Here is a 26,401-nt window from a genome sequence, read left to right on the forward strand (position 1 = left end):
TGATATCTTGTATCCTAGATAGGTGACTTCTTCATAACCGAAATAACATTTCTCCAGCTTCAGTGTTAAGTTGGCTGCCCTTAGTGCATCAAAAACCTTTCGCAGTCGACCTAGCATATCTTCAAAGTTTTCGCAGGAATTAGGATATCGTCTAGATACCACATTGCGACTTTTCGTTGTAAATGTTGCATAACTCCTTGCATCAATCGTGAAAACTCATAAGGTGCATTTACTAACCCGAATACCATACGCTCAAATTGTCCAGTCTCACTTGGTGTAATAAAACTGGTTTTGGCCTTTGCTTCCTCTGTCAAAGGTACTTGTAAATACCCTGAAGCTAGATCCAATGTACAGAATAGTTTTGCGTCACTCAAGGCTATTAGTCCTAAAAAATCACAATTGGATTCTTCTGCACTGATCTCTACGTCTCCATTTGATATATCTTTCTACAAAAATAAAAAACTTGATCAAAACGATATACTAAATGTTTTAAATAACCTCTGGAAACCCGACATTCAATTTAACTTTCCAACAAAAACTTATATTTGTGGAAAGGAAAAGAAGGAAAAAATCTTAAATTTCAGTATTCTTGGTTGATGCGATTTTCTTGGTTGGCATACTCGGCTGTAGAAAATGGTGCATATTGTAAGTTTGTGTGTAGCATTTTCCAAAAACGAAGGTGGAAAAAATTCTCAATTATTAGGCAGCTTAGTATTAAAAAAATTTGATGATTGGAAACATGCAGTTGAAAATTTTAATAAGCATTCTTCCTTGAATATCACAAGCAATGTTTATCCGATGCGAGCAACTTTTTTAACGTCTTAAAAAACCCCGAAACGTCTATTATCAACATGATACAAACCGAAAGAATGAAACAAGTTTTAGAAAATCGACACAAAATATTAAACCCATAATTGAAGCTATAATGTTGTGTGGGCGTCAAAATATGCCTTTAAAAGGACACCGTGACTGGGGACGTATACATGTTGATGATACACTAGGAAATAATCAAGGCAATTTTCGTGAAATTATTCGTTATAGAGCACAGGGAGACGATGTATTAAGGTCAGTTTTAGAAAGTGAAAAAACAATAAAATACCTAAGTAACACGAGCCAAAACGCCATCATAGATTCTTGCAACTCGGTTTTACTCAGTAAAGTTGTAGCATCGGTAAATAAGGCAAAATGTTTCGCAGTACTTGCTGACGAGACATCTGATATTTCCGGAGTAGAACAAGTTTCTTTATGCGTCAGATATGTTGACTTGGACAAATTAGAACTCCATGAAGATTTTCTACAATTTATTCCAACGAATGATACTACGGGAAAAGCACTAGCAAATTTAATTTTAGAAAATCTTAGTAAGTTTGGTGTAGAGCTAAAATATCTTCGTGGCCAAGGATATGATGGCGCAGCAGCAATGTCGGGTAGATATAAAGGTGTACAAGCGCACATAAAAAAATTGTATCCTTCTGCCATTTATGTACACTGTTCTGCTCACTTATTAAATCTTGTCGTATCTAAATCATGTTCTCTCCAACCTATAAGAAATTGTCTAGGGGTAATAAGTAAAACACGGCATTTTTTTGTGTATCCAAAAAGAAAATCAGTTCTTACACAAAAAATTGAAAATTCTTCAGACAATCCCACGAAAAAAACACTAAAGCGTTGTTGTGAAACTCGATGGATCGAAAGGTATCACTCAGTAAATGATTTTTTAGAACTCTATGGTTTTGTTATAGAGTCTTTAGATGATATTTCAACGTGGGAAGACAGTGATACAAGTGGAAAAGCAGAGTGTCTACGAAATTCAATTTTGAATGGAGAATTCATTATTTCTTTAATAGTTTTAACAAAAGGATTTGGATTTGGATTACCGTTATCGAAACAGCTTCAAAAAATTAATATAGATTTAAGATTAGCTGTGAAGTTAGCTCATGAGACATATCAGGAAATACAAGCTTATAGAAATGATGCAGAAAACAAATTTAAAAAAATTTTTAAAGAAGCCTCTAAGATTGCTGATAATTTTCAAGTTGAAATAAAGATTCCAAGAACGTCAAGTAGACAGACACAAAGAGTTAATATAAATACAACATCAGCAGAGGAATATTATCGTGTATCTGTATTTATACCATATATTGAGTCATTTGCTAATGAACTAAAAGAAAGATTTATTGACCACGAAACTACATTAAACTCTTTTTCATCATTTTTCAAAAGAAGAATTAGATGATGATTTTATGACATTAGTCAATCATTACCAAGATGATCTGGAAAATGGAAATCCTGCAATTTTATTGGCTGAATACAAATTGTGGCAAAGGTGTTTAAAAAATTTGAGTGAAGAGCAAACTAATGCACTTCAAGCTTTATCACTTTGTAATAGTGATATTTATCCTAATATATACAAACTGCTTCAAATACTAGCCACATTACCAGTTTCAACTTCATCTAATGAACGTACTTTTTCAAATCTTAAGAGAATCAAAACCTACTTGAGAAACACGATTGGAGAAGTAAGTAATTAAGGAAATCATAATTCATATTTTAAAATATTAAATATAATTTAACTAATATTTCAGAAAAGATTAAATGGTCTAGCTATGATGTGTATTCATAAAGATTTGAAATTAGCAGCTGACGAAAGTTTTGGACGAATTAATAAAAAAAAAACGAAAATTGATTTTGTATTGTAACTAAAATGCTATGTTATGTTTTTTCGTTTATGTAAGAATTAAATTTTTTTGAGTAATTAGACTTTTTTGTCATTATGTATTATAAGATAATGTTAAAAGACCCCCCCCCAGAAAAAATTCCAAAAACCGCCACTGATTGGAATTAGTGAAAAAGTTTGTTTAAAAATTCTCAGTCATAAAGACAGCAATAATTCAACTTCTGATAATGATATTGATGATAATTTTAACACCACAGAAAATGCTTTAAACATTTCAAATAGTCAACGATGTACTAAAACCACTGTATCAGAGAAAAAAGTTTTCTTTACAAATTTTTAAACACTTTGCCTAAATTAGAAAGCCATTATTGTAGAGCTAGTACATCCAAATTATACTTAGAACCAAATTGGACTTCAAAAACTGAATTGTATAATTTTTATTGTAATGATTATTGCACCACTCAAAAAACCACACCAATGAGCAGCTATGTATTTGATAAAGTTATAGAAGAACAAAATATTGGATTGTTTCAACCTAAAAAAGATGCCTGTGATATTTGTACAGCCTATGATACAGGAAATTTATCTCAAGAAGAAAAAGAAACACATGACAGTATGAAAAAAGAGGCAAGGATGGAAAAAGAAAAGGACAAAATGTCAGAAAATGAAATCTTTACTATGGATCTGCAATCTGTCCTCGTATGTCCAAAATCAAATGTTTCTTCACTTTATTATAAAACAAAACTTATAGTACATAATTTTACAATTTATGATTTGAAAAGAAAAAATGGATTCTGTTTTCTATGGAATGAAACTGAAGGCGGGTTATCTTCCAATGAGTTTAGTTCTATTATAATTTATTTTTTACAAAAATATGTTATAAACTCAAATACTGGAAATTTGAATTCTATTATACTATACAGTACTTATCAAAATAGGAACACTACTTTATCTAATGCATTACTTAACTTATCAATTAACTCAAATGTGACTATAATACAAAAGTTCCTTCAACGTGGCCATACACAAATGGAGGTTGATAGCATGCATTCTACTATTGAAAGAAAAGTAAGAAACAGAAATAAATGTACCCGCAGACTATATTTCAATTTGCAAATCAGCTTGTATAAAAAGTCCTTTACAGTAGAATATTTAACACATGATTTCTTTAAGTCATTCTCTTCCATAACTTTCTGTAAATCCATTCGACCTGGAAATAAGAAAGGAGATCCTATTGTGACAAATTTAAAAGCTATCAAATATGAACCTGACAGACAAATCAAATATAAATTGAGATTTACTGAAGAAGATTGGAATACTCTTAAACTTAAAAACAGCAAACAGATTGCAGTTAAATTGATGAACTACCTCAATTACACAATGATAGACTGAAGATAAAAAAAGAAAAATATGAGCATCTTCAACAACTAAAATTAACTATGGAAAAGACTATCATGCGTTTTTTGATAATTTACCTAAAGAGTAAAGATATTTTGGCAAAACGATTACTATTATTATTATCATTTTAATTTGTTATAAACATTAGATATTTTATTTAAAAAGGAAAAATATTTTATTTGTTTGTTATTTTTAGTTTCTTTTATTTAATTTGTATAATGTTATTATTATCAAGGTTATTACTTTTATCACTATACCAAACATTATTTAATGTTCCTTTCTAATGTTGAACTTATTATGCTATACTTTACTAACATTTATTTTATATTACACTTTAATATTTTATACTGTGATTATTAATAGTAATACTGTTTATCAATATTGATTAATATTCTTTATAATTTGTTGTTATTTAGGTTAAGAAGTTGTAAAATTTCTAATAAATACAAATTCAAAATAAATCAAGTAATAATAATATAATTTATAATCTTTTAGATATAAATTAACTTATATTGTTCTCAATATTATTTTTGAAGATCATAAAATAAAATAATTCTTAACTATAAAAAAAAGACATTTTAGTAGAAACAGACGTAAGTCCAAAAAATAGAATGGGTCGTATCTCCAAAAATGTAACTATTATAAAAGCAATAGACGTATGTCCACAAAAAAATGTTATTTATAACATACATTTAATTCTATTACTTCTTAAATATCAACTACTAATGAAGTAATACTAAAAAATATTTGTTTAGTCAAAATTAGTTAACAGGAATTAATTAAACGTTTTTTTCTTCTACTGTAAAATTTGGTGTTTTGGAGTTACGCCGTTTGCTAAATAGGCTGACATATATATATTATACTAGCTGACCCCGTGCACTTCGTTGCCCGTTAAAAATGCAAATTCTATAAAATATGATTCGAATTTTGATTAATTTGTTATTTACTATTCGGTTTAACGGTGTTCAAAACTTAGACATTTTCATTGACTGTTTTGATTCTCAAAAATCTTGTGAAAGCACCACTTTAATATGCGAATTTTGTAAAATGATTTCTTATTACATACTAAATTTGTGATACGATTTTACGAATGTACCGTGTAAATTGTAAGCATCGATCTATCATTGTTCAGGCTCTACGTTATCAGTCAGTGAGTTACTCAAGTCATAATATTATAGTCATTCTGCTTACCATTGCCGTGATACTCTCTTATGATTATGAGAGCAGTATATTATCATGTAGGCAATCCACACGTGGTGGATTGCGGACCCCGCGAGATGGTGTATAAGAAGTTTTTATAATTTCTAATACTTAAGTTTCAAAGTTATATCATTTTTTTTTTTTTTACTACAGTGGGTAAAATACAATAATGTGCCATCTCGTGGTTTTGTATTGTTGCCTGTTGGTTAAACAATAAAAACTAGTATAACTTGTTATGTTATTCTATTGCTATGAATTTGAAATTTACCGTGGACATTGACTTATTTCGCTAATTCTTTTTTTTGTTGATATGGTTTTAACAAAATATAACAACAGATCTGTAACTATTATATTCAATCATAATCAATAGCGACATTAATATAGTTTATTTTCTTGCTGAACTGCAGTGACAGTTATACATTGTCTTATACATTTTTGTCTCCATTTTTATATATCTAGATTTTTAATTTCTTTTTACTATGACAACGATTTTAGTTTGTATGTCTATTTGCTTGCATTATTAAAAACAACCTTGCTATAACATTTTAAATAAATTATTTATTTTATTTAAATGGTTGCCATTGACTACCAAAAATAATTTAGTTTACTATTTGCTGGACAGATGGCGCCTGTGTAATTTCATCACCATCTCATTTCATCACCAACCTAATAACTTTTTCAAATTTTTCGTCCGTAAGAACCTTTTCCGCAATGAGCTCTTCAATTTAAAAAAAAAATCAAAACGATCGGTTCAGTAGTTTCCAAGAACATATCACTCAAAGGTTAACATTGGTTTTCATTTTCACATTTATATAATAGATATATATTTCAGAAATATGTTTATTTAATTATTAGGTATCATGCATTGTACTTTATTCTTGCCTATGTAATGTTATTATATCATACATAAATATTAAAAAATATGATGTATTGTATAGTTTTATACTTATTTCGCTTAAAACGATTAACAGTAAATTTTATATTAATTTTATCAGTTCTTAAATTCCACAATAAATTATTAGTTCTTAAACTTAATATAAATTGAATAACCAAATTAAATTGATTAAAATTACCCATTAATTTATAACTCTTGCTAACGTAAGAAATGATTTCTTAAAATAAAATATAGTATACAACTACCTAATAAAATATTATTAAATCTGCTCAAAACATAATTTGTAGCGAGTATATTGAATATCAAAATCAATTTATTATGATGTTAAATTAAAACTTTTGGGTATAAATTCAATGTCAAGAAATAAATCTAATATTTCTTAGAGAACAAGTAATATTTTTACAAAAAAAAAAAAATTATTTTTTTTAAAGTTATTTAACTAATACCCAAATTTATTAACTTGAATTCAAATGTTTAGCTATCAAAATAGATAATTTTAATTTCACAAAAACAAAAACATAACAAATTTATTTAGTACGGTAGATCTACTAAAAACATATCTACCTAATTATTATCTTTAATCACTATTGAGTAGAGCGAAGAATCAAACTACATTTATAGATTCGGTTGATCTAAAAAAATCATCTATAAATTTGATTTAGGAAAATAAGAAAATATGATTAAATTAAGATAATTAGTCAATTAAATGGACATTTTGTTACAATAATTACTAGGTATATGGTTTATATGGTTTTTAAAGTGAGAAAAATTATTTTCTTGTTATACAACCTGACATCCATTACAACTAAAAAATAATTTGTAGCAGAATATGATTTACGTCTGATTTTGTTATCTTGGCAAAATAACCGTTATCGTCATATGATGAATGCTGGATTAATTTTAATATTTTAAATGACGAAAACAAGCGTCACAGAGCAAATCTACATGGCACATTCTTATAACAATTAGGTTAAATTTAATGTACCTAACATAGAATTTAAAGAAAAACATTGACTGAGACATAGGCACCGGGAAGGGGTGCACTTACTGCCCACTGGCTTTTCAAAATTAAGAATTGAATGATTTTTGTTATTTATAATAAAATATATAAATAATTTATTTTATATATAAATAGGTACCTATTATGAATATTATAACGAAAAAATATATAGGTAGGTACTTACAAAATGTAGGATGAACAACAGCTTCAAAACAATTACTACACTCAGTTACACAATAATCAAATAAAAATAATTACAAAAAAAAACAATTGTTATTCATAACTTGATTACGTGAAACACAAAATTTTAATTTAGTACGTCTTGACAAGTAGACGGATATGTGTGAACTAGTGAACTAAAGTCTAATACGTCTATAACCTTTTAAGATAGGTAAGGTAGCCAGGTGCCCAGATAGGTAATAGAGAAATAAAAATAATTAATAAATATATAACATTGATTATGATTTCAAAATTTCCGAAAATTGATAAATATATCCATGAAGTACGATACCTATTCGTATTATATTTTTAATAATACCTCTTAGTTGGAAAGTAATACAAGGTACCATTGATATAAAATATAGTACTATTTATAATCAATGTCTGATATTAATTATAATACCTGGCTTAGATTTTATTAATTAAATTATTTATATTTGGATTTGGTGACTACTACGACTGTCAATACGTTATTCTCTTTTGTTGTGATCGTGCCAATATTTGACATAATAATTTATTAAATTAAATTAAATAAATTTATAATTTATTTAATAGTCGATTTGGTTTAATCAGAATCTTGGAAGAAAATTAATTATTTTATTGGATTTTTCAAGAAAATTTTTATTGAATTTACCATAATCGATTGTAAAATGTTTCCTCTTAATAGTATTGTTATTAATTTATTATTAAACAACCAACTACAAAATCAAACTAACTACAAGATATTATATTATTATACGTATACCGTGGTGTAGGTAATAAAAAAAATTGTGGGCCCCTAAAATATTGTTTAAGTAGGTACCTATATTAGTTATAAAACATTAATCTGATATAGGTAAATCACTTTCTTAATTAAATTTTGTTATCATATGATAAAAAATAGAAATATTTATTCACGGAAATTAAATTTATACTTTAACCAAAAGCCCCAAATTACAGTGGTTCCCCCAGCCACGCGGGGTCTGCGGGCCCTCAGTTACGCCACTAACGTATACTACGCAGGTAATAAATACCGAATAATTTAATCGCAATCTACTTTTCATAGTATGACAATTGGTAGTGTCACACAAAACTAAAAATTCAATAGTCAATAATTTAAAAAATTATTAGTCAAAAATATTACAATTTAAAATTTAACTATTAAAATTAATATAAAAAAAGGGTGGGAAAGTGGATATCGCTCTGCTATATAGTAGTAGTGATCAGTGATGTATACAGAGGGGAGTTAGGGCCATTAGGGGTTCAAACATCTCCCGAATTGATGGTTGGTACGGACATTGATTTTGTTTGTATAATTAATTGGAATTTAAGAATGGAAATATTTTTTTAACCCCCCCTGAAATTATTTTTAATACATACGACACTGGTAGTAGTGGACTGGTGGAGAGTAGGTCACTATAATGGATGTGTTAAATTTGAATGCAATAAAATAATATGTGATAGCCATAACAATAAATAGAGTCAGATAAAAAAAAAAAACTAAAGAGAATCTACACTACATGCAGATACATCGGTACATGTATATGTCTTGTTTCTACTGAATATAGTTGACATAAGAATGTCAATGTCAATTTGGTATTAGAATAAAAAAAAAATTAAAAATAGTAAAAATAAAAAAAATAAAAAATAGTTAAAAATAGTTAGATTAAACTAATAATATAATAATAAATATTTTTTTTTTATACATTTTTACATAGCAACCGGTTGCTATAACAACCAGTTGCTATAAACAATCGCCGTCTCAAATGGTAACATTCTTGGTGTCGCACAAATTAACAGAATGACCCCCAGCCATAAGACATATACATGTCAATATTCGCTCAAATTTACTAAAAATGAATGATAGGGCACGACTACGGTCTTACAAAAGGTTGATAGTTTTAAATTTGTTATAAATAAATAATATTTATTTATTACAGGTTAGGTATATAGGTAGGGTAGGTATATACTTCAATATAATATATGATTTTAACGAATTAATAATTATATTTTAATACTCGTATTTGTAAGTTGTAACCTTTTTATAGTGACTATATTAGTGCATGTTACGGCATAAATGTTGAGAATCATTGGTTTCCGGATTTTGCAGTCCGGAATTTTATGTTCCGAGACATTACAGTCCGTAGTTTTATAGTCCGTAATCTTAAATTCCGGAAATTTACAGTCCGGGCATTTACAGTCCGTAATTTTTATAGTCCGGATTTTTACAATCCGAATTTTTAACTTTCCGGACTTTTACTATTCCGTACTTTTACTTTCCGTAATATTACAGTCCGGAGTTCTACGTCCCGATATTTTACATTCAGAGATATAACGTTCCAGACATTTTATTTTCCGGATTATTATAATTCCGAACAATTAATTCCCGGACAATTACGGCTTCCCGTTTTGAATTATTAAATAATAGGTACTTAATAATACATTTTAATTTTAATAAATATGTTTTTAGTTCCTATATAATATTTATAAAACCTTTTCTTTATCGTTTAGCACCTACTTATTTTAAACTTACTTTAATATTTCATCATCAGATACCTAATTATTTTGTTTTATATAAAAATTTAATTTTTAATTTTTACCAACAATGGATAAGATTTATGCACTCAGTATAATAAAATAACAGGTATTTTCATATATATAACTTAAACTAATTAATAATTATTTTATTATTATTCAGGTATAAAAAAGTTAAGCAGATTTAAGCCAGTTCTTAATGAAAGCTAAGAATCAGAGTTAGTGGAATATATTAAAGAAATGGAAAGTAGAATGTTTGGCCTAACAATGATAGATTTTAAACCTGAAGTTTGTTGAACTATTTTTTATTAATTTAAATTATTTTTAAAAGGTCAAGATTGGGTAAAAGGGTTTTTGTACCGACATCCAGAACTGTTAATTAGAGCTCCAGAGCCAACATCAGCAGCTAAAGCTATGGGTTTTAACAAACCTGTTGTTCAATCATTTTATAACTTACTAATCGAATGTATTCAAAAACACAATTTTGGACTAGACCGCATTTATAATGTAGATGGAACAGGGCTCTCTTGTATTGCTAAAAGTCAGGGGAAAATTATTGCAACCAAAGGAAGAAAACAAGTTGGAAAACTTTCTTCTGCTGAAAGAGGGCAAAATGTAACAGCCACCACTATTTGTTTTTCGGCTTCTGGACATTATGTTCCACCACTTTTAATTTTTCCAAGAAAGCGATTTTTACCATCATTTTTAGATAAGGCACTTCCTTCCTCTTATGATGTAGCTCATCCATCTGGATGGATTTTTGTAGAATGGATGCATCACTTTATCAAACACACTAATCCAACCAGCTCAAATCCTGTACTACTTCTTTTAGATGGACATTCAACACATGTGAAAAATATACCGGTAATTGATATTGCAAAAAAAAAACCATGTTACAATTTTATGCTTTTCACCTCACACGACACATAAATTGCAACCTCTTGATATAAGCTTCATGCGTCCTCTTAGTACATATTACAGCCAGGAAGTCAATTTATACTTAGTTAATTATCCAGGGCGTGTTATAACTATTCATGAAATTGGAAAGCTTTTTGGTTTAGCTTGTTCGCGCCATTGAGCAGCGCGAAAAAGATGTTGTTTTTCGGCCGCGCACGTTGTCTTCCTGTTAGTTGTGATACCAGTGATATGCTCTTATCAGGCTGATGGGGAGCGGCGTGCGTAGCTGTATCGATATTGTATTTGTGGTATTTTTTTTGTGTTCTCAAACTTAAATTATTTATTATTCGATGTTTGTTTTATATATTATATAATATTTCCAGTGCCACCGAAAGTCGGTGTATAGCTTTATTTGTGTCAAAGGTGGTACTGCAGTAGTATGCGATTCGTTCATTGGTCGTTATATTTTTTCATGTAAAAGTTTGGCAAAAAACACAATTTTATTATGTTTCGTTCTTTCTTCTTTTTCTGCCTCTCGAGCTGCATGGTCATAAGTCCCAGCCAGTGGTCCTTTTTTTGCATCATATTTCATTCACGTTACGTTCATTGTTTGGTTTTTCTGTCGTTCATTTTTTGCAGTTTGTATATTTCAATACTAGTATCAAGTATCAACGGTTCTGTATGTATCACCATTGTATTATATAAGAATATTAATTATTATTCCCCATCAGGGCTGTCAAACCACACGTATTCACAGAACCACGTGATCTCCAAGTTATTGTTTTTGTGTCAAGTTGTATTTGAGTTATTCGTTGAACTGGTGGCTCGTTGGTCACACGTTCTCGGGGTTGTCGCACATCTTATTATATTGTATTCTTTCTATTGTACAAGTGTGGGCACCCTGAGACGGTAGACGGTTTGAAGCCGCCAACGAACACCAGTTCCCAGGTAACAGGCTGACGAGCCTTATTATACTTATTATACTTATTATATTTATTACTGTTTGTAGTTTTTTAATATTATTGTTGTATTGTGCCAGCTTAGGCCAATTATATTGTTACCGTGTATAGCCAGCTTTGGCTAGTTTTATATCATATTATTGTACTTATATAGCCAGCGTAGGCAAAATTTTATATTGTGATACTTGTATAGCCAGCTTAGAAAAAATTTTGTATTATTGTATTTGTTGAGCCAGCAGGGCTAATTGTATTATTATATTTGCCGAGCCATCAGGGTTTTTTATATTTTATACTCTTGAGTTACAGGTTACTCATTCTTATTATTATAATTATTATTATTGAGCTGACATAGGCCAAGTATATCTTTGTATACATATTTTTTTATTGTTGAGCCAGTAGGGCTAATTTATTAATTTTTAATGTACATTATTATATTATATTATTTTAAATTATTTTTTTTATACACATATTTATTTCCTTAAATATTAGCGCAGAGGCGTACCTGTTGTATAAATATAAAAGGACGTCATATGAGCAAAACATAGCTAATTAGCTTATAATAAATCAGCAACAATAAGTAATGCTGTTTCAGGATTTAGAAGAGCTGGTATTATCCCTTATAACCCAGATGTATATTCTGATTTTGATTTTATGGCAGCTTCTACCACAGAAACACAATATTTACCTGATTCATCTGACACCACAATTGACCAAATTTTGACTGAAGATACTACATTGTTACTTAACATTAGAAATACAGTTGATCAATCTACTAACTATGAACCTATTGAAACTCCATTGTCACCTGTTACAATTGTTGCGATTAACCAATTTATTTATGATGAAAATCCATTGTTGCTGGATGAAACAAGTTTAACTGATAAAACTACACTTGAAGCTAGTGCAATTGTTTTAACATCGTGCTTTTCAGTTTCTCCCAAAGATATTTTAAGGATTCCTCATGCTACTAGAAGTAAGGTACACGGAATATACGCAGAGGAAAAACTGCAATTATAACTGATAGTCCTTATAAAAAAAAAATTAGAAAGTCCAAGTTTAACAAATAGAAAAGAAAGTAATAATTCAAAAAAGAAAACATCTAGAAAATTATTTGATAACCCTCAAAAGGAAAAACAAAAATGTAATAGTAATACAACTAAGGTAATAAACAAAAATATTATAATACCTTATGACAAAGAAGACACAGATGAGTGTATATACTGTACTGAACCATATAACACTGGAAGCAAAAGGGAAGAAAACTGGGCTAGGTGTATTGGGTGTGCAAAATGGTGTCATGAATTATGCGGAGGAGTTGAAGATTGGACACATTTGTTTGTGATTTCTGTAGAGACATTATTTCTAAGTCCTAAATTATTATTTTTGTAATTACCTATATGATTAAAAAGAATTATAAGAGAGTTTTTCTAAAATTTCAAATGGGCCTCTGTATTTGTATGCTAATTTTTTTGTTTCTCCTTGTTTTTGAAATTTTATTTTTACTAAAACCTTTTGGCCGGGTTGGTATTCTACCTCCTTGTGACTCTTATCGTATTGTTTCTTTTGCTTGATTGTTCTGCTTCTATTAATTTTGGTAATTCTTGTCTAACTTTTTGTAATTGTGTTATTGCTTCAATTCTATTGTAGTCTGTTTCGAGTGGGTAAATTTTGTTGTCTAAAGGTTGCGTTGCCTCTGTTCCATACATTAAGTAGAATGGCGAGTAACCTAATCTTGCGTGCGGGTGTGTGTTGTATGCGAAAACTACCATTTTGTAATAAAGCGCCCAGTTTTTTTGATTATTGTCAACGTAATGTGTTAGGGCGTTACATATAATTTTATTCATCAGTTCGGTCATTCCATTGCTTTGTGGGTGGTATGAAGTAGAAAAGATTTGAGTTATTCCTAATTTTTCGCAAATGTTTTTTACTTCAATGTTTTTAAAATGTGTACCTCTGTCGCTTGCAAGATATTTTGGGGTGCCGTAAGTGGTTATTATATCTAATAAAAAGTCGATTGTTGCTACTGCATCTGCGTTTTTGACAGCTTTTGCGAAAGCCATTTTGGTTGCATTGCATGTTGCTACTATTAAATATTTTTTACCTTTTGAAGTTGGTAGGGGGCCTAAATAATCGAAACACAGTCTTGTTATGGGTTTGTTGTCGATTAATGGAATAGGTTGTAATAAGCCTGGTTTTTTACCGTTTTGGTTTTTCGAAAGTTGACATGACATACAGGTTTTTATGAATTTGTTTGTGTCTACTATCATTGTTGGCCAGTAATATTTCTTCTTTAATCTTGCTATTGTTTTGGTGATTCCGAAATGTGCTGATAGCGTTGATTCGTGATAGGATTTTAACACTACGTTAACTAGTTTTTTTGGTATTACTAATAATATGTTAGTTCCATTTGGTGACCAATTTTTATAAAATAACATATCGTTTTTATTATGAATTGCCTAGTTTTCCTTTTGTATTTAGAATTATTGTTTCCATTTATTGCAGATATGATGCCTTTGCAAAATTCGTCATTTAATTGATTTTCTTTGATTTTTTCTATATTTATGTGTCGAAATTTGTTTCTTCGTTTTCTTTAGTTTCGAAAATATTTTTTACCTGTAACGTGTCTACCGGATACCGTGATAAACAGTCAGCGGCTTGTTCCAAAGGCCGGGGCGATGTTTAATTTCAATATCAAATTCTAATAATTTAAAAATGAATTTTGTTATACGGGATGATGGATTTTTCATCGTTTGGTAATATTGTAAACTTGAATGGTCACTAAATACTGTTACTTTTCTGCCTAATAAATATTCCTTAAAGTAGTTTACTGCGAATACAACTGCTGACATTTCTAACTCTGTGGTAGTAAAATTTCTTTCTCCCCCTTTTTTTTGCTTGAAGCAAATGCTATAGGGTGTCGTTTTCCATTGTTGTCGTTTTGTTCTAAAATTCCCGAGAGCCCTTCAAGTGATGCGTCCGTGGTTACAAAAACTTTTTATCCGTCCTCAAAATGTGCTAGTACGGGTGCTGTTATGATGGCGTTTTTTAATACATTAAACGCGTTATCTTGGGAGCTACTCCAATGAAATTTATTTTCCTTCTGTGTTAAGTCAGTTAGGGGTGTTGCGATTTTTGCAAAATTTTTAATGTATTTCCGGTAATAGCTTGTTAATCCAATGAATGCTCTTACGTCTTTGATTTTTGTTGGTATCGGGAAATGTGTTATCGCCTTTATATTTTTCTCCAGCGGGTGTAAGTCCTTTATCGGATATTTATGACCTAATAATTCTATTCTGTACCTAATATTACACATTTGCTAGTTTTTAACTTTAAACCTGCTTCGTCCAGTCTTTTAAATATTGCCTCTAGTCTGCTTAAAGCTTCCTCGAAATCATTGCCGAAGCAACATATGTCGTCCAAGTACGCTATCATTGTTCTATATAAAAAGTCACTGAATAAATTATTGATAACTCTTTGAAAAATTGGACCTGGGTTTTTGAAACCTTGAGGGATTCGTTTAAAATTATTTAGTCCGAAATCCGTGATAAAGGCCGTTTTATTTTGGTCTTCCTTTTTTACTGGTATTTGAAAATATCCCTGGCAGAGGTCCATAGTACTGTAATATTTTGCACCTTCCAGGCTTCTAAATAGGTCTTGTGATCTAGGTATAGGGTGTTTGTCACGTTGTGTGGACGTTTGTAATCGCCTCGTTATTTAATTTCCTATAGTCCACTAAAAATCTGTATTCACCTTTTTCTTTTTTGGGTATTAAAAATACTGGTGCCGCATAATTGCTTCGACTTGGCTCGACAATGCCCGCCTCTATCATTTTATTAATTACTGTTTTTAATTTTTCTCTTTGGATTGGGGGTGTTCTATATGGAGGATGGAATATAGGTTTGTCAGATTTTAATTTTATCTCGCATGGTTCCACGTTTGCACATCCTATATTTAATGGGTCGGATGTAAATAAATGTCTAAACTTATTTACTAATTTTGTTGCCTTTTTGCGTTGATCATTATTTAGTTCCTTAGAAATGTTTATTATTGTGCCTTGATCGTCCTTTATGTCGTATTCTTTAGTCGTGGTTTCATTGTTTAGGTTAATTTTCTTTGATTCGTGTTTATTATTTAATATGTTTAATTCATAAATAGTCGCTATTGTCATTCCTTTTGAAATATTATTGTATACGTTGGAATGATTGTATAAAATTACTTCGTCAGATTTGTCTATTATCTGGGTTTGTAGTGTCAAATGTTTCTCTCTGGGTAAGCGTTCTGTGGGCATTATAGCATACTGGTTTTGTATGTTTTCGCTTGTTGTGTATATTTTTAATTTACCTTTGATTTTGGTGCAATAGAAATATTGTCATCGGATTTAATTTTACCTTATGTTTGTTATTTAATGTATTACTCGTGAAGCTTCTTGTCGTATGGAGATTTATATTGTGATTTTCATTATGTTTGTACCATATTTCGTCCATTTTTATAATATTATTTCCAATTTGTATATTTTTATTTTTAAAATCGATTTTTAAGTTATATTTAATGTTAAAATCGTTTCCTAATAGAATTTTGCAATTTAGTCCTTTAATAACATACACTTTAATTTGATATCGGAGTGAGTTGATTGTAATAATTAATTTAGTTGTACCAATTTGTATTAGTTCATTATTATCTGCGCCCGTTATTATTATTTGTTCTTTGGGATTAATGTGTTGTTTATTTTTTATTAGGGAATAATCTATGCATGATAGATTTGAGCCTGTATCTATTATTGCATTTTCTCGTTACCGTCTAGTTCTATTTTATTGATAACACTCTCTGTTTTCGTTCTGTATCTGAATCTATGCTTATATTATTTGTATTGATTTTATTTTCATTTTTGTGTTGAATTAGCTGGTCTTTTGTTTCTATGATTTTTCGTCTTCTTGTATAGGCCGGTTCCGATATTCTCTTACGTAGTTTCCGCATATTTCACAAAACATAATGTTTCCTCCTTCACTCCAAAACTGTTCCTTGTCATCATGGTCATCTCGTATATCCTGAGACGTGGACAAATATTCGCAGTTCTGGCAAAATTGTAAGTACCATATAGTTGACGTGTCGTTTTTTAAATTGTTGTCACTATTGTTTTTTGTAATGGGATTTTGTTGTGATAATTTTAAGTGATCGTAACATTCGTGTAAGAAATTATCTACATTTTTTTCTATGGTATTAAAATCCGGAAAGACCGTATTTATTATTGTGTTATTGAATTAACGCGGGTTATATGTTTCTGTGATTATTCCTGGTGTCCAATGATAATTTTTATTGAATATCCCTATGTTTTTCCTATTTAATTTCCAGTAAATTATAGCATTTGTGTATTCGGAATTTTCATGTATTATATATAGGTTGAAATTAAATTGATCACATATAAACGCTAGATCGTCATCTTTGAGATAGTAACCCGATTTGCAATTAGGAATTCCGAGCATGTTTAGTATTTCTACCGTCTTTCTATGTATGCCATGTTGTTTTAAGCATATACGTAGTGCATGTGCACCACAGTCACCGTCTGCGGGTACGTTTTCAGATTTTATAATGAACCTGCAATTTGTTCGATTTCAGCCTTTAATTTATTGTTGATTATGTTATTGAAGTTTTTCCCTAACGTGAAGTCATTGATTTTTGGGTCATTGTTCTGTAAGTATTTATTTTGTTTTTTGTCGTAATTCCCTGGTAATAGGCATAGGTATTAAAATTTTTATTTGTGAGTCTTGAAAAATAAATTTTATCATGGTAGAAATAACCTTCCAATCTTTTTTATCTTGTCTAGTGCAAATTTTTGGTAGTGCTAAAGTAGTAATATTATTTTCTATGCAAAATTCTCTAGTATTAATTAGTGTGTTAAAAATGTTAGAATACGCTGATTTATCGTAATACTTATTTTTTGTTATGAGTAATAGAATCCATTGTCTTCCGTTTTTCAAGTAAGCAATTTCGGTAGTCTTTTTCTGTTGGGCTATTAAATTTTGCACGTTATTGAATTTATTTCTAAATTGTAATGCGATTCCTTTTGACATAGTAAGGCATTGGCTTATGCAATGACCGATTGCGATATCATTAGGTAATGAAAAAATATCTACTATTTGTTCACTATAATCGCATAGGAAGTTGGTTCTATTATTATTGCTGAGTAGGAATTTTTGAAATTCATTTAGTGGGTTCAAACTACTTATTCTTACGGTGTTTTCTATAATTTTTTCGTCTTCGTTGTATACTTCTTTATTTATTAATTTATTTGAATTTAATGATTTGTACCAGTTTTCTACATATTGTATATAATTATTTTTTCAGTTTGCCTATCTTTATTAAATTGAGGTGTCGGGATTAGTATTAATATTATTTGTTTCCCTAGTTAGATATTCCGATTTTTCATTTAACTCGGGTACTATTCGTTTTTTGAAAAATGGCAGTCATTTGCATAGTGTCCTTTTTTGTTGCATTTGTAACATGTTATATTATATTTCTCTGGCGTTGTAGATCTCGAGTATCTTTCTCTACTGTTTTCCTTACTGTATTGTTTGGTATTTGAATTATTTCCACGATCTTTGCTTCTATTTTTAGACCTGTCGTAAGAGTTTTTCCTCTCTCTTGAATAAAACCTATCCCTCTCTCTACTGTTCTCTCTGTATCCTTTATTATCGTATGTATCTTTACTATTATCTCTGTATTTATTATTGTTATACCTATCAGGGTAAGGACTATTTTCTCTATAATTGTTCCAACCTTTATAATTTGAATTGCCTGAATATGGACTTTTATCTCTGTTGCGTGATCTATCTTCAAAATTTACTGTCTTGTCATATTTTTTCAAATTACTCATTTCGGTGCATAATTTATCAATTTTATTCTTATATAACTGTCTATTTCTTCTAATTTTGTATTTAACGTTTAATTTCTTGGTTACTGTCTCTAGTTTCGGTATTCAATTGCATAACTTGTTTGTTTAATATTGCCGTATATTCGTTAAGTCCTGAGGTTCTTGAATTAATTCTAAATTGCATTAGTTCGTATTTTTTCAAATTTTCTTTTAACTTTTTTAAATTACTGTTGTCGTGAAGCGAAATTGCGTGTAATATAGGTTCTCTTATGCCTTTAAGTATATAAACACAAATATCTTCCTCTTTCATATCTTTGTCTACTTGACTACATAAGTATTCTATTTCTGTAATAAAACTAGAAATTGACTCTAAATCGTTTTGTTTCCTATTTTCTAATTTGTCCTTTAAAATTATGGAGTATCCTATAGGTTGAAATTCGTTAATAAATTCACTTTTTAAATTTTCCCATGACCAGTTCCGTCCTTTGTTTTCCAAGTTTTGTAGAAATTTATTAGCTGTGTCTTTTAAAAATATTGATAAAAATTTTATTTTTTCATTGTCGTCCCAATTGTTTATTTGTGCTGCTTTTTCATATTGTAAAATAAATGTTTTAATGTCCCCTTGTCCGGAAAAGCTGTCTGGTTTAATTATCATTTTTTCCATTTTGTGTTTTGATTTTTATTTACTATATGTAGTTTTTCGGGGTGTTTTCTGTTACAGATTTTGAGTTACTAAAAAATGTAGTATTTAAATTTGATTCTGTTTTATTTGCACTTTCAATATCTTCGTATATATGTTCTCTTTTTGTTGTTTCGGATGATCTAAGTTTATTAAGTGTTTTATATTTGTTATCAGGGTCTTGTTCTAAATTATTTTGGTATAATTATTACTAGTGTTTAAACATTTATCTGCCTGAGTTATTAATTTATTTGCGTTATTTCCTAATATGTTAGATATTTTTAAAAGGTCGTTAGCAGTTGTTTTGATTTATTATTAGCGCTATTACTTGTTTACGGACTTGAATCACTTAAATTGCTTTTTATAAGTAATTCATTAATATCAATTCTATCTGTTATTGAATTTTTTTGAACTTGGTGTTTTTGTGGCTCGCTTAAGGTTTCTTTTATGTCGTCTAATTCTATTATCCCTTATAATATTTAGATAATCTAGCCCTTAGGTTATCTACGGTTCCTACACTTTTTAATTGTTTAGATTTGCATGCTTCAATGAGATTTGATTTCTTTTGTAAATAGATATCTGTTAATTTTGTAATTTTTTTCCCCAAAAGCTATAAGATGTTCGTCATTCATATCATAATAAAATTAATTTACTTAACTTATACTTAAAACTAACTATTTAATTTAATTTATTTAAATTTAAATTTTTGCGGTCATCTATTATGAAAAAAAAAATCCTGTCTAAAAAAAAAATCTAGTCTACAATCCTAATATTAATATCTATGTATATTACAAATAGTTGCTCCCTGACGTATACGTCGTATTGACTGTAGACGGTTCGCAAAGTTGTACTCACGTAGCACAAGCGTTGTTTGTCGGCAGACAAAAATCGAGCGTGTATTGTTTACCCACACGGTATACGTACAAACACACAAAATCGCGTTCAGGGTTTCTACCAAAACGTACACAATTGTCGTACTTCACTTGTACCAAAAAAAAAATTGGGTGTGAATCCAGACCACACGTAAAATTGTTGTACTTCTCGTACATATACACTTCGAAAAAATAAACTTGCCAAGGTTGAGGTACCAGGGCACACGCACAAAAAAATTGTCTCCGACCGTGGATAAAAACCCCGTTGGGCGCCACTTTGTGGTATACCGGTATTTCAGTATACGCGGTATAACCAACTAGGTAAGTTTTACCCCCGTATTCTCTAGTTAATGACACTCTCTAAAATGAATTAGAATGGCACTGTTAACTAGGGAGGTACGATGGGTTTGCGGTAAATCAACTATGCCTTACCCTCGTACTCTTTAGTTAATGACACTCTCTAAAATGAATTAGAATGGCACAGTTAACTAACGAGGTACGATGGTGTGCGCTTGTCGATTCTTCGCTCCTTTACAGTGGAAATGATTCGAAAATTACTTATACCCGTGGTACGTATATCTCGGCGCTGTTTCCCATATAAAGGTAGGAACGCAAGGAAGACTTAAATGATATCCAACTCGGGTTGTCCTGGTCGGAAACACTTTTTTATTAAACTCAAAAACATAAAATAAACAATCAAAAATTCTATTAATTTAGTCCGTACTATAACCGCCGTTTCACACGTGCGATCGTCGTACCTACACTCCCGCCGACTCACTCAGCGACAGCGGGACTCCCCCTGCCCGTGCGTACGGCGGTCTTATATACGAAATTTGTCTTGTCGCCTCAGCACATTTTGCTTCACCGGCATCTCCCGTGTTTTATTTAAAAATATTGTTCTTTATACATATTAAGTAATAATTTGGACGACTGTCTACAATATACGACAGTACACACATTTATAATATGTCATATATAGAATATTACAGATAATATTGTATAGGAGCTAATTAAATAACTAAATAGTAAATAGTATTAAAATATAATATAATTAATATAAATAATTAATTAAGGAGGTAAAATCTAAAAATGTATTTAACTTACCTATGAAAAACTGTCCAACAATCTGCTGTTAAACAAACATATTGCACAGTTTTGAACTCCATTTTTAATTCTTCAATTAAACTGTTGAATAGAATTTCTACGTTTCGCATTAATGTTCTTCGAGATACCGGTACTTTTGATAATGTTACTTTGCAATAATTAATGAAAGCTGGGTGTTCTATAAGGGAAAATGGTGATACTGTGTTGATAATAAGTTTTAAATTTGCATTATTGAACTCAGTTTGGGTTAATTTAATAGAATTGTGTCCAACTTCAGTGAGTTTTAATTGCTTGGAATGTTTTGAAGTACTAATGTCATCACAATTTCTTTTTTTAAATGCTTCATTGAAATCATTCAAACGATGAGAATGCATAAGCTAAAAAAAAATAAAATACAATTAATTTAGGTACCTACCTAAAGTTCAATTATTAACATAATGTCATAATAAGATTATTTTTCTCAATTAATAAAGTGTAGTCAAAAAATTACATTCATTGATTAATTAATATTTTTATGTATTATAATATTATGTTAAACACCCGTCTGTAGACTTTACCTTAAAATTAAATGTAAAAATAATTATATTAACCATGGTTACGTACCTTAATATGAGTTCTAAGGTTTGCATTAGATGATTGAGAAGCAGATACAATTTTCAGTTTAGGTAAACATAATAAGCATTTAAATGAAAGACCAGTCTCACTTTTAGTTTTAACATCGAAAAGCTGTTGAAAAAAAGAGTTTATACATGACCACTTTTCAATTTGAACATCATTATTGATTGACATAGTTATAAGTTGATGAGTATATACGATTTTATTGTATTAACTATTAGGTAATAGGTATTTTATTATTTCAAAGATTGAAAGATTTAAGATTTAACTTCAATTGAACACAGAACAGTAAACCTTACCGACAAGTGACTACTAACTACTCCTGCTAAGTATTGACTATTTAGTAAGCTATACTCTGGCGAGAAATAGACAATCGACGAGAGGCGAAAATAGACTAATCACAAATTAAAATTATAGTTTAATAACAATGTCAATTTTCCAATATAATTTATACTTCTTACTTATCATTTGTCAATTGTATATGATGCCCATAGAGTATAGACTAATAATAGATTATAAGTCCATGATTATGCCCGTATAGGCTGTTTTTAAATATTTCATATTTCAATATTTGTCATTAATTAGTAGTTAGTACCATAATAATATTATATTATAAAATAAATGAATAATGATAATATTAACCAAAAGGCAAAAATTATTTGATATATATTTCGGTAATACTAATTTATAATCTCATACGCTATACCTACTTGTATTTATTGTTATGGGCTATGAGATATCCATAAGATATCTACGAGATATCAAGGCTAAGTTAGTATGACCATGCCTCGGGTCGAGGGTGATGTGGATGCCATGACACGTGTCGGGATAGTAAGCGCACCAATAATTATAGTGCACTAATGGTGCATTTGAGATGTTATTGCACATTATCAAATTCGTGTCCGAATTTGCAACAACAACTACAAGGACACCTGGTTTCACCCAGAAGGCGACAACTCGACGTAAACAAGAGACACACCACAATATAATAAGGGAGCCCGAAGACCAGCAACGGCAGATGTACCAAAGCTATCAACAACTAAGCACTTAAACGACACTCAGCCACTTATTTTGTTTGTTACATGTATTTAATTTATACGCAATAAAGACATATTTCGTTAACGAGTTTAACTTTCGTTCAAATTAACCATTTGGATTCAAATCTGATACCGGCACCCAACAATAAACATTGTTATTTTTTTTTTTGTTTTAAAATATTTTTTTTATTAATATTATACAGTTGTAATTTTATAATTTTTGTTTTTTATTTTATGAATTATTAAAAATGTTGTATTCTATAATAAAACAATACACTTATTTAGTATTTGACTATTTCTTACTAGACATTGATTATAATGTATTATTTACTATTTATATGTTTTAAATATTTAAGGTGAAATTCATCCTTGGTAAAGTAATTGGTTTAATATGATTTATAAGTGCATACATAGGCATTTGACAAGATTTACTTAGAACCAACTTTTCCTTGAGATAATATAAATTAATAATTTTTTACTTCAATAATTTGTATTAAATAATGTATGGATTATTATTTATTCATTTTTGTATGCATTTGTATAACTAAGTAGGAGTATAATGTATAAATATTATATTATTAAAGAGTCTCCTAACTACATAATTTTGAATAGTGATGTTGTGAGCTGCTCAGTTACTGCGACCGGTTCGGTTAATTCCGCTGATCACAAGTAATGTTTGAGTTCGCACTTTTGGAGTCAACAAGGAAGTTATTTATGCACTCAATTGTTATAAGAACTAATACACTATTTTATTGAGTCGTTATTAAAAATATTTATAATGTTTCATTCTTATGTATTAAAATAGCTTAAATAAAAAGCTCAATCCGTTATCATAAATATTATGTCATCATGACATTATACTGATTTAAATCCAACTAAATAAATAAATAGTAAGTAACAATACAAATAAATTAAAAAAAAATGATAATTATCTATATTTTTATCTAGATAAATTTTATTAAGTTATCTTTATTTTTATCTAGATAATATTTTGATAAAATTATCTTATCTTATCTAGATAGTATTTTAGTTATCTATTCCCAACACTGCGTAGAAGTATACTTAAATAAATACAATTAAGTAACCACTACAGTATTTACAGTAATTAATAATGTATCAGCAATATGTGGACTAAATATTTAATATTACGATTGATCTTATTTATCATTATAGGTATTCGTAAATCGTAATATTATAAAATAGCATTTTATTTAATTTCCATATTATATCACGTCTTTTAAAGATTTAATCATTACCTACTAAATTTTTTTAATAACACTAATTAATGTTCAAAAAATATTTGTTCAATCATTTTTATGTAGGTATAACTTTAGGAGTAATATTGTAGGTCTGGAGATTTTTTTTCTAAGATCGCGAATTATTTTTTGGGGTTCTTCAGATTTTTATTCTGTTTACCATATTTTAATTACGTACCTACTTAAACATAAAAAAACATTATGGATATCAATGAATAGTATTGAGTGATTTAAGAGACTGATATATTTAAAATTAACTGAATTTTATTTATTTTATTTTACATACATAGGTACATTACGTAACATAAATTTATAATACAAACATTTAATAATAATAATGTATTTGAAACACATTGTGCAAAATTATGTGATAATATGTGTTTCTTCTCTCAAATGGCAACATTGAACTTCAAACTTATATAAATACGTGAATGTTAATATTTATTTATTTATTTGTACGTAGCTATATAGATAATATTGTACTAAATGCGTTTTACATAGAAAAAAAGAAATTATATACAATAAAAGTATTCCAAAATTTACTTACTCGAAAGAAAGATCCATTTTTCGTAGAACGACAGCAATGCACAAAGTCAAACAACGATATAACCAAAATGATAATAATAAACATAATCGATTTTACCCGAATCTTATCTTGAAATAATAAACTATTACATAATGTTATTGCCACAGCAGTTGGTAAAATTTCCAATGAGAAAAAAGCTTCTAAAAATAGATCTATTGTGATACCTATGTTGCCATATACCATTTTACCATTTTTTTTTTTTTTTTATGTACTCGACCAAAGTTCTATGTGATCTTTCGAGACCTCCATTTGTTTATGGTCTAAAAGGACTAGTATTATTTTTATTTATTTTTAATAATTTGCAAACTTCTGTAAATTTTTTGCTAAGGAAATCCGTTCCCTGATCTGTCAATATCGTTCCCGGTATTCCATGTACACACACGAAATTTATAACAAAAGCTTCCGCGACCGTGTTTGCCTGATGATTAGGTATTGGTACTCCTATCGTGTATTTAGATTAGTCATTGTTAAAATATAATTATTACTAGACAAGGTTGTTGGTAATGGACCTACAATATCCAAAAATATTTTTTCAAATGTTTTTGTACTTGTTGATGTAATAGCCATTGGTTGTTTTACATGCCGATTTGACATTTTATTTACTTGACACGATGTACAATTTCTTACGTACTTTTTAACATCATCTTTCATACCTTTCCATCTAAATTGCTTCTGTATGCGTTTAATAGTTTTATTAACACCTAAATGACCTCCTAGTTTAGAATCGTGAAACTGTTTTAGTTCAATAACGCCTTATAATATATTTTCGTATGTTGACTTGATTTTTTTTTTTTTTGATTATTAAAGGGCAATTGATTTATTTGAATTATTATTGAGAAATATTGAGCTATTATATTATTATTGAGGGCATATTGTGAATTATTGAGATTATTATTGAGAATTATTTTTGAGGGCATATTGTTGAATTATTGAGAATTATTTTTGAGGGCATATTATTAAATGTATTCGAGCTATTCTGTCCAACCGAACAAGATGAGTTCACCGGGTAATCAACAGTTATCGGTCGACGTAAATGAGCTGATAAAAGTTATGCTCGAACAAAATCGATTACGTGAAGAACAGATGCGGAACTTAGTGCATAAGTTAATGGGACAGAGTCAGAACCACCAATCAACTACTTCGTTCGTACCAAATCACTTGCAATTCATACAGATTTATGATGGAGAAACTGGTGACACTGGTGTGGCAGATGAATGGTTGAGTGCGTTATGTACGGCCGCTCAACTCAATAACTGGCCAGATACTTATACTATAGAAGCAGCAAGCGTTAATTTGAGGGGCCCTGCTAAACAATGGTATCTAAGCCACATGGCGGATCTCAAAAGTTTTGATGATTTTAAAAAATTGTTTAAAGTCACATTTACCAGTGAAGAAAGTATAACAAATATATGGAAAAAAATGTATGACCGTGTTCAAGGAGAAAAGGAAAGTGTATTTAATTACTACCATGAGAAGGTACGTCATTGTCGTAGATTGAAATTAAATGATGACGAAACCAAAAAAATTGGTGTGTGTGGGACTACGTTCGCGTGATCTGGTAACGGCATTGTTAAGTAGCTCACGTAATACAGAGCCGGAACTTTTGGCCGACATACGAATGTTTT

The 26,401-nt window shown here is 29.4% G+C and overlaps 3 protein-coding genes across 3 annotated transcripts; 1 reads left to right on the forward strand and 2 right to left on the reverse strand.

The window, feature by feature from the left end:
- The first annotated feature begins 946 nt into the window (after positions 1-946).
- Positions 947-2,699, forward strand: LOC126553622 (uncharacterized). The gene is made up of 5 exons (XM_050208766.1): positions 947-1,361; positions 1,641-1,799; positions 1,848-2,063; positions 2,224-2,519; positions 2,586-2,699. Exons 1-5 carry the CDS (start codon positions 947-949, stop codon positions 2,697-2,699), a joined length of 1,200 nt encoding a protein of 399 aa, XP_050064723.1.
- Positions 2,700-16,672: 13,973 nt separating this feature from the next.
- Positions 16,673-18,630, reverse strand: LOC126553623 (uncharacterized protein DDB_G0283697-like). Its single transcript, XM_050208767.1, has 2 exons — positions 18,321-18,630; positions 16,673-16,968 (listed from the first exon to the last, which is right to left on the reverse strand). The coding sequence occupies exons 1-2, from the start codon at positions 18,628-18,630 to the stop codon at positions 16,673-16,675; spliced, it is 606 nt and encodes a 201-aa protein (XP_050064724.1).
- A 1,617-nt stretch (positions 18,631-20,247) lies between these two features.
- LOC126553618 (uncharacterized) lies at positions 20,248-22,479 on the reverse strand. The gene is made up of 2 exons (XM_050208763.1): positions 21,886-22,479; positions 20,248-21,659 (listed from the first exon to the last, which is right to left on the reverse strand). Exons 1-2 carry the CDS (start codon positions 22,069-22,071, stop codon positions 21,279-21,281), a joined length of 567 nt encoding a protein of 188 aa, XP_050064720.1. The 5' UTR covers positions 22,072-22,479; the 3' UTR covers positions 20,248-21,278.
- Between the last annotated feature and the right edge of the window lie 3,922 nt (positions 22,480-26,401).

The sequence above is a fragment of the Aphis gossypii genome, unplaced genomic scaffold, assembly GCF_020184175.1.
Source record: "Aphis gossypii isolate Hap1 unplaced genomic scaffold, ASM2018417v2 Contig00281_ERROPOS243947, whole genome shotgun sequence".
Taxonomy (NCBI): domain Eukaryota; kingdom Metazoa; phylum Arthropoda; class Insecta; order Hemiptera; family Aphididae; genus Aphis; species Aphis gossypii.